At 42.9% G+C, this 10000-nt stretch overlaps 1 protein-coding gene across 1 annotated transcript in view; it reads right to left on the bottom strand.

Moving 5' to 3' along the window:
* bmper (BMP binding endothelial regulator) overlaps positions 1-10000 on the bottom strand; it is a 40428-nt gene that overhangs the window by 30259 nt on the left and 169 nt on the right. Inside the window, exons 1-2 of the mRNA XM_085803075.1 lie at positions 9401-10000; positions 3726-3811 (exon numbers count right to left, since the gene is read on the bottom strand). The exon at positions 9401-10000 is cut by the window's right edge and continues 169 nt beyond it. Coding sequence (XP_085659201.1) covers positions 3726-3811; positions 9401-9506 — 192 coding nt within the window. The 5' untranslated portion in view covers positions 9507-10000. The remainder of the gene's footprint in view (positions 1-3725; positions 3812-9400) is intronic.

Raw genomic sequence — 10000 nt, 5'->3', positions numbered from 1 at the left:
AGTTCAGGTGATGCCAAGATGGCGACTCAGCTTCACAGAGATACTGTATGTGTCCATCTTTATTTACATTTACTGAATCCTGACTTCACTTTGACACCAAACATGTTTAATAATAATTAGTGACCAGAATAATCAACCTGCTCAAAAAACCTCACGTGCATCGTCTTACTCTACAAACTGAAGCTGAGAGGAAGGAAGAAGCGGGGGGGTAAAGAATGACGAGGAGGGGAAAAACTGAAATCAAACAAGTGACGGAGTGAGAAAAAAAGAAAAAAGAAAGAGTGAGTGAGGGGAGGAAGAGCCCGATGAGAGAGTGGAAAAAGACACGGAGATGGACAGACAGATAGGAGGAGGAGGAGGAGGAGGAGGATGAAGAGCGTGACGGAGATGGGCCGACTCCCTTTTTAAGATAACGGATCGTCAATGGCGACCGGCCTGTCAGTCAGTCTGTCAGCCACATCCACTCCTGGCTGCAACCCCCCCACCACACACACACACCCCGACCCCCAGCCCCATTACAGCGCATACAGACAGCAAGCCTCACCCGGACACACACAATGGCTCTTCTGTGTGTGTGTGTGTGTGTGTGTGTGTGTGTGTGTGTGTGCAGCCCACAGAGTCATTAGCAGGTACTCTGGACCAACTGAGGAGCCAAACCAACCGACCCCCCCTCCCCAACCCTCCCGTATGTATGTATGTATGAGTGACACTGGTGCCCTGATGGCTCCCCAACCCCCCGACCCCCCCGACACAGGAGCCGGTGGAGGTGGAGGTGGAGTTAAGTTCAGACTTTTGTCTCTTTGCAAATTCCTGATTTCAACCTGGATGTTTTTGATCCCGAGCATCAAAAAGATGTTTTTGTTTTGCTTTTTTGTTGTTTTGTTGTTTCCTGCTGCAGGAGGAAATAATTAATCAGAGCTGCAGAGTGAATAGGGGAGGGGGGCGACCCCAAAGGAACATGAAACTGAAGCTGAACACTGCTGCAAATCAGTCATATATGAAATAATAACGATATTAATCATAAGAAATGTCAAAGTTTGAGATTTCCTCAGCAAAAAAACACATAAATTTGTCTTGATCAATCTGTTCAGGCATCAAAAGTTCAAACTTTTCTCATATATCCATCAAATAAACGAGTGATTGTACGAAACAAACAAGTCAAATCTGTGTAAAAATGCAGATTTAAAGCAGAAGTAAGTGGAATGTTTGTGTTAATATAAGTCTTAAATAGTTCTATCTTCCGACAGCAATCACTTATATAGAGTGTTTGGTCTGAAACACAGGTCTGTCAGTCACTCTGCTCTGCTGTAAGCCGAGGAGAAAACTTTCCTTGTATCCTACAACCTTTATCCAATGAGGAGAGAGAACGGCATAAAGGGGCGGTCCTCTCTGTGTGTGCAGCCAAAACCACCGGATCGCTTACTTCTGCTTTAATCATTAGAAATGTCAAAGTTTGAGACGTTTCCTCAGCAAGAAAAAAAAACATAAATTTGTCTTTATCGATCTGTTCAGGCATCAAAAGTTCAAACTTTTCTCATACATCCATCAAATAAACAAGTGATTGTATAAAACAAATGAGTCAAATCTGTGTAAAAAATGCAGATTTAAATCTAAAACCTGTGAGCGACAAACAAACAGAAACAGCGATTATCTGGTTTGATGTCATAAATAATAGAAAACATTCCTAACTTTGCTGTTCACTGTATTTTTTCCTCAGCTTTGATATTTAGCAGAGCAGCAGCAGAACATCTGGGTTTAAGAAAAGATTTAAGGAGATAAACAAAGACTAAATTCAATAAAGTTTGAACCTTCAATGTAAGTAAGTTTATTAGTGTGTGTGTGTGTGTGTGTGTGTGTGTGTGTGTGTGCACAGTGCTGACTTGTGTGTGTGTGTAGAGGAGGAGGGGAGGCTGAAGTAGAGATGAAAGGCCGACCATTGCCTCCTGATGACTGATAGCATTCAGCAGGGCTTTGGCTGATGACTGGCTGATAACACACAACGACGACGGGACGACGAGAGACTCACTGCAGCCAATCAGTAGCCAGAGGAAGCTCACACAGAGAGCCAATCACAGGACACATAAAGTTGTATTTGACATAAATAAATGCAAGTTAAGAGTTGTTGTCGGGTGCAGTTTTAAAACTCATATTCTTATGTATTTGTTACCATATAAACGTTACATTAAAAAGACATGTTTAGTGCTTTTTATGTATTAAAGGGACAACAAGGAGTTTTGGAAAAGCGAAGCGTTTTCACACTACATTTATGAGCCTCCGCACCGTGAAATTCTTTGACCGGCGCAAGACAGACTCATGTTTTCATTCATCAAGAATTAAAGTCAGAGGTTCGAAGACGATCACATACCGTCGTAGTAAGGAAACGCTGGTCGGCTCGCCCAGCATTTCCACCACCACTAATAATAACAAAATAACGATAGAGACAAAACGATATATTTATCGAAAATGGGCCCATTAACAAGTGGTAACGTAGATTCATCCACATTAATATGAGACTTTTTTATTGTCGCGGAATTTTTCGTTCTGCCGCTGGAGAAACTCCTCGTTGTCCCTTTAAACTTTATTTTCATCTTAATCAACTCACTTATTTTCTCATCTTTGCTGTGGAGCAACTGTAACTCAACCGAATATCCTAAGCCAGAGCTGAGCCAGAATTGAACCGGACTTGAGCCAGCGGTGAACCAGAGCTAACAGTCACAGACACAAGAGTGGCATCAATCCTCTCGTCCAACTTTCAACATAAAAGCATATTATTCCCAGTAATGTCAAACTATTCCTTTAACCGTTAAGTATCTGAATTGTTGCGATGGTTACTAACTGCAGCACCGATGACCAGACTCTATGTGCAGAAAAGTGGACACATACACACACACACCTCCCTGAAGTGCATAAACACACACACACACACATACATGTTTCGTGGAGGGTGAACTCTGGTCATGTGACGCCTTTTAAAAACCAAAGTTGATGTCGGAGCAGTGACACAGAAAAGCCTCGTCGGCCCGTTCTCATCCCCCTAAAACAAAGACCTCTACAGCGTTGAGGGAGGGGAATGGAGGGGAGTAGTGGTGGTGGTGGTGGTATTATTGGGAGGGGGTCAGGGGTCAAAGAGCACATGTTCCAGGAAAGAGTTGTCCCTTAACGTTTTGTAGGCTGATTTTAACAGCCGGGCCGAGCCAAGACAGCGTGACGACCGGTCTGTCTGTTAAAACAAACAATCCCCACTTCACGTTTCCCTCACAAATCCTCACTGAACAGTAAAAGTCACATTATAAACTGTTTTTCTTGCTCTTGCAAAAAATCACACGCTCCTGTCCTATAATGTCACGTCTAAATAGAAACTTACATCATTATTAAAGCTTTAATCTTCTAAATAGGTTAAAATCTGATTGTATTAGTGAGGTTTTTAAGCATGAAACATTTCCAAAAAACGTCATCAATCACCACACAACACTTCACGTTTCATCTAAACTCCCGCCAAAATCGTAGGCTACATTTCAAAGTCCTGTCTGTGAGTGCCGAACCTTTCACAATCGGCCGATAAGGAAAAACCAAACAAAGCTCAATAATCAGCTCTGTAAATATCACTATCAGAGCTTTTTTTTTACACTATCAGCGCGAAACGGAAAAACCTGAGGCGGCAATTAAGACATGAAAAGAGTTTTGTGGAAACAATCTGGGTCGAGGTTGTTTTTTTTGTTCCTTACCAGGCAGACGCAGGTGATGCAGGGGTTGTCGGTGATGTTGGGGATGTGGAGGACTTCCCCCTCGTTATCACAGCTGGCCTCGGTACCTGTGAAGGACACGGAGGAGGAAGGTGAGTCAGACCGACCTTATCTGACCTACAGTACAGTGGTATAGTGCACAAATCACCTGCTGTTACATAAAATGTGATTTAGCTACAGCAGGTTTAAAAGCTGCACTGATCAATATTTTTGTTTGCATTTGTATTTATTTATGAAAACGCTGCAACATTCAGCTCTGGTCCAAAACTTTACTGTGTCAAATTGCACTCATTATCTCCTCCCCCTCATGTGGACTAAGGGCTGGGAGAAGTTTCAGAGTCCTCCGTGGCTTCTCTGAGTTACAGGGGGTCTCGGCGTAGCAGTGCATGTCCATATAACGGTTGCAAATGGATACCAACTGTCTTCGTAACAAAAAGACACACCAAAAAACATCCAAATACCTCCATGCTGCTCGTATGTAATGTCCGTCTTGTATTGAAGCCCCGAAATGCGAAATTGTCTCGAAAAAAATTAAATAAGTCTATATTTCAAGCTTGTTTTGTAGCGGAAGCTTCTCAAAGCTCCTCTTCCTGGTTCGTCAAATTTGGACGAACTGAGGAGCTTCCACTACAAACAAGCTTGAAAAATAGACAAGACAGACATTACATACGAGCAGCATGGAGGTATTTGGTTGTTTTTTGGTGTGTCTTTTTGTTACGAAGACAGTTGGTATCCATTTGCAACCGTTATATGGACATGCAGTGCTAAGCCGAGACCCCCTGTAACTCCATGAAGCCACGGAGGACTCTGAAACTTCTCCCAGCCCTTAGTCCACATGAGGGGGAGTAGATAATGAGTGCAATTTGAATTTTGGGTGAACTATCCCTTTAAGCTGCTGATGTGCATTGTTGTGGGTTTATGGACACAATCCAGCTCCTGTTGCTTCACATCTGGAGTGTCAACTGACCAATTATTGATTATGTAGCCTATGTATAGTGAAAATATCTACTTCTACCCTTTAGATTTCTAGAAAAAAAAGTTTTTCTTCAAGCAAGAATCCCTAAAATCTGGATAACTACAGGATGACATCAGGTAAATTGATTGGATATTCAATTATTAATAGATGTAAATACCAACGCCAATGATTGTCTAAATGTGAAGCCAATAAAACAAACCCTAACATCTAATAAACACCTAATAATATTGACTCTCGCTAAACATCAACCAGGCCTCGTTCTAAATGTCAGGGAGGGTGCGTTCAAAGCCGCCGTGTTCGAGGTCAATTGTTTAGAAACTCTGCGTTGGTTCATCCCCTAGCTCCATCAGGTAAAAAGCAAAAAGCAGCAATGTTTAAACTGCGTGGCTCTTAAAAAACATGAGTCAGTCGGCCTGTTACGAGCGTAATCCGAACCAAGCACAGGAAACAACCCCAAACACAAGGGTTTATGGGTAGAAGCAGGCAGATGTCAGCATAGATCTCCTGAACCCAGCAGCGAAAAGAGAAAGAGAAAGAAAGAGAGAGAGAGAGAAACGAAGTCCGGGGGCCGATGCTGCTCAGCTGTTTGTTCATGTGTCAGGTTTGTTTTGACTCTGTAAAAATGAAAACTTCCTTCCCAGTAGGAACTTATTGTCACAGGGTGGAGGTTGGGCCGGGGTCGTCGGAGGTGAAGGTAAATCCCCACCCCTGAGCTGCTCTGTTTGAGTGTCAGACTACTTCCTGTTTCCATCAGCCCAGCCGCTCCTCCAGCTGATCCTATCTCTCAGAGGACAAGAGTTTCTCACACTTTCCGTGGGCAAAACACCTCGTTCAGCCTACTTTTTTTTTTTTTTTTTACCACCTCTAGGTTACATTATGACATTTTATGACACACTGCACTGTAAAACTATGTGAACGCTGCCTCTGCTGTTTCACCAAAAACTTTATGAAATGACAAAAAAAACCACAAGACTGAGAACATTGATAGGCCTATCAATAATTGATCTTTTTTCTGTGAAATGTGACCGCTAATTAACTTTTTGAATTAAAAAAAAACTTTCAAAAACCAAAAAAGAAAGGAAAAAAAAACAGCCTCAACAAAAAAACAAGCGTTTGTTTGCTCAAAGGCTAGCTCCAACTGTTAGCATGTCTAGCTAACTAGCCTACATGATTACCTACATTGTTTGTGTCGTTAGAAAGTTACATTAAAAACAAAAAAGTTTTACAACAACCACAATACAGTATAGCCTATAGCCTACAGTTTAGGCTAACATGTAGCCTACGCTTCAGAAACCCTAGTAGCAGCATTGGCGGAGTTAGCTTTACGTTGTCCCAATACACTAGTTCCTCCTCATCCTTAAAACTTTTTGTCTTGTAACAATAAAATAAACAAATAACCTGAGCTCTACACTGCATATATAGCCTTGTTTGACTACTTGATTACTTCCTTATCTTTTATATTGTGAAACACGTTTGCTTGTTTGTTTGTTTTTGTCTTGAGTGGCGTTTTGTTAGCTTTTTGTCTTGAACCTGTTAACATAAACCTATTAGCGTTTTGGTTTCAACCTGTTCGCTTACCTTTTCAGCTTTTTGCAGTAGACCTGTTAGCCTTTTGTATCTTCAACTTGTTAGCTTTTTATCTTAAACCTTCTGGCCTTTAGTTTGAAATATGTTTCTTAGTCCTCTTAGCTTCTTGCTTTAGACTGTTAGCTTTCGCCTCAGTGATTTAACGCTTGTAGCCACCACATACATATTTAAGACCCCTTCAACTTTTTTTTTTCCTGCTTTAATGATATATTAAACCCACAATTAGCTTCACTACCTTGCTGTAGGTGGCATTATCTACCAGTGACGGACAATATCAGCAAACAGTCGCTAGCAGCCCTGTTTGAAACCAAGAAAACCATTCTTTATAAAAAAAAATTTTTTAAATCACTAGTCTACAGTAAATCAGTGAACAGTAAATCAGCCCCCACCATGGCTGTAAACTAATGAGACCAGAAACAACAGTATAACATCAGCTGACGAGCCTTTGAAGTGGAAAACACTGTCACTTTATGATCAACCAAACTCAGACTTTTACAGCAACAGATCAGCCGAGCGTCGTCTCTGTCTGAGAGCAGCAGCAGCAGAGAACCAGCCTGTGGATTCAGGCCGAGCAGACGAACCCTGCCGACTCCTCCACCACCACCACCACCACCACTGTAAAATTTACAACCTTCGAGTGCAATTAAACTGGCATGGCTGTAAGTGGTGGTGGGGGGTGAGGGAGGGGGACGGACGGGGAGGACGGGGGAGGAGGAGGAGGAGGGGGAAGTCAGTCGGTCTCTGAGGCCTCATCCTCAAGTCTGACAAAATACAAAAATACCTTCCCTCAGTCTCCTCTGGCTTTTTTTTTTTTGGGTAAATTTTATTTCAGCCGTTGAGCCTCACTCACACACATCTGACCAAACTCCTGCATATCCAGAAATAATAACGATAAACCTGTTTATGAACCTGAGAACTGAACGGTTTCATGTAGCTAAAACTGACCAAACTAAACAGATAAAAACACAAATATGAAGTTGAGACTTAGCTCTGAAAAACTTCACTTTTAGTTCTCACATACTGTATTAACCCCTTCAGTGCCAAATGAGCTTTAAATACAGACGTAAGGCGCTGGAACAACTCTGAAGTGAAAGTTGGGAAACTTAAATATAAAAATGCTTCGTAAAAGATGTGATTCCAGTAAAAAATAAACAATGCAAGTGTTTTAAAATATGCAGAATATGCAACAAAACTGGAGCTGAGGGTCGACTCATTTTGATTAGGCTACTTTAATACGCTGCTGAGTGATCGTCCAATGTCCTGAATGGAAAAATCTTAATCTATAAAACTATACAACGTTTCCCTCTGGAAGTGTAAAGCAGAAATAGAAACAGAAACAACACTCAGATTTCCGCTTCAGGCTCAGAACTGGACACTCAAGACACTGTGTGTTCAGAATAAATGAACAAATATCTGGTTGTATGAAGGATTATACACGTGCAAAATGTAGTTTATGCGATTATGAAGGTGGTGAATGTGGTCCAGTGAGGTTTTCCTTCAGTAAACTCTGCAGACAGATGCAACAACAAGTGTCTGGTGAAGTCAGTGTGACAGGATGACCTCTCTCCTTCTCTCTCCACCTGCTGCACCGACTGACGGACCGACCGACACCTCCAGCCGATCGACTGCAGCCTATCTGAGACCTCAAACACCCCCCAGAGCCTATGTGTGTGTGTGTGTGTGTGTGTGATCTGTGGCCCCGGCCGGCAGACAATAGGCAGATGACACAGCTGCATACTTCAGATGCCAGGTGGAGGAATCTGATCTGCTGGGATCAGACGCCTCCATCACCTGATAGCTGCACGAGTTGGTCGGTCGGTTGGTTCTCAGAGAGACAGATAGAGAGAGAGAGAGTGGTTTGTGGTTTCCCCCTGCACAGCTTCATGTCAAACAGTTGCACGTGTTTTTTTGTTTTTTTTGCAGTGCACAGACCCATCTGGTACAGGTTTTTGTATAGGCTGTAGACTATAGTACCCCATCTGATTCCCATCGCTTGCAGGAAAAGAGATAAGAAGCCAAGAGAGAAAGAGAAAGAGAGAAAGAGGGGGAACCCTTCAGATTAGGATTGACTCCTCTTGCAGTGACAGAGTCATGTGTGATATTTATACAGATCCAATAAGAAGAAGGGGAAGGAGAGAACCCATGCAGCTCCTTTTGTTCATTAAATTATCAAGAAATTCAACTACTGTCGTTATGGAAACGCTGCCGTTGACCCCTGGAGGAACGGAAACCAAATAAATAACTATAATCAAATCTATTTAATCCAATGCCCCCTTCTCTTCTCTTCTCTCCCCTCCACCTCCTCCACACTAAAGCATGCAGGTCAGCCACCGCAGGAGTCACCGCTGTTTACGCAGCAGCGATAAGACACAGGACGCACGGAGCTGCGGTGTCTCTCCGTCACATTAAAACCTTTTTTATTCTCGCGCTGCGGGGCAAACAGACGATAGATATCCTGTGATGCAATGAAAGCGGCTGTCAGACTCAGGAGAGGAGCGTGGGGGAGACAGAGGAGGAGGAGGAAGAGGAGGAGGAGGTGGTGGAGGAGGCAGTTAAATTAGAGGAAAAGTGATTTACACTTCACAGCCTAAAGAAGCGCTAGAAGAGTTAATTATACCGTCTCGACATAAAAAACAACAATCTGGGAGCAGCAGCTGAGTTCTTCTAATTTAACTCCCTTTAACTTTTTTTTCATCCTAAACATCCAGAAACTCTGAAGTCTCTCACTCTCTCACTCTCTCACTCTGATACTGACTCGTGTTTCAGGCTGAAAATAACAGGTTCTGCTGCAGAAATAACCACCGGAGCTTTAGCGGCTTCTGTCCCGGACCGATAGAGGCTGTTTGTGCAGAGTCGAAGCTTTCAGGAGGAAAATCCAACGGATAAAACTCAATTTAAACACAAACTCTGTGACTTTTCCCTTATAAAGAGATCAAAGCATAAATGTGCACATGTAGCCTACTGTAAGCAACCGCTGCAGGAGCGCTTTGCTTTACGCTTTAAGTTTACGTTTTTACGCACCGTCGCTGTGATGTGAAATATGATTATTATTATTACGGAAACACACACAGAGAGAAGAAAGCTGTGATCTCACCTGTGATGAGTGGGGAAGAGGACCGCGGCGCGAGGAGCAGCAGCAGAAAGCAGCAGAGAAACCTACAGGTGGAGCAGGAGGGAGGGATCCGGCAGCGGAGCAACATCCTCGGGTTTTTGCTCCGGGAGGGGGAAATAAAAAGATTCAAAGAGTCTCGGAGGAGGAATAAATAATAATATTAATAATAATAATGATAATAATAAAAAAAAGAAAAAGGGAAAAAAAGGAAAAAGAAAAGAAAATCAATCCAGAGGTGAGGTGAAACAGATCCACGCAGCAGAGCAGACTAGACTCTCTCCAGCTCGTCAGTTCAGTGACAATCGCGCAGCAGACGCGCTGCGTTCAGCCGCATTAAAATGACAAAACGGACCAAACAGCGGGAGTCCTGCAGCAAAGTGGAGGAAAACATGAACACGGAGAAAAAGGGAAAAAAGAAACGATGAAGAGTCCCAAAGGAAGAAAAAATAAAATAAAATCAGAAAATCCCGCAGAGAAAAGATGTTTGAATCCCGAGAGGAGCCGAGCAGCAGCAGCAGCAGCAGCGGAGGAGTCCGAGCGGTTGGTCTGATCTGCGCTCGCTCAAACACGCACGTGCTGGTT

This window comes from Trachurus japonicus, chromosome 16 (genome assembly GCF_045865225.1).
Source record: "Trachurus japonicus isolate A0001 chromosome 16, Traja_1.0".
Taxonomy (NCBI): Eukaryota; Metazoa; Chordata; class Actinopteri; order Carangiformes; family Carangidae; genus Trachurus; species Trachurus japonicus.
The sequence above is the reverse complement of the archived record's forward strand: the minus strand, read 5'-3'. Positions and strand labels throughout refer to the sequence as shown.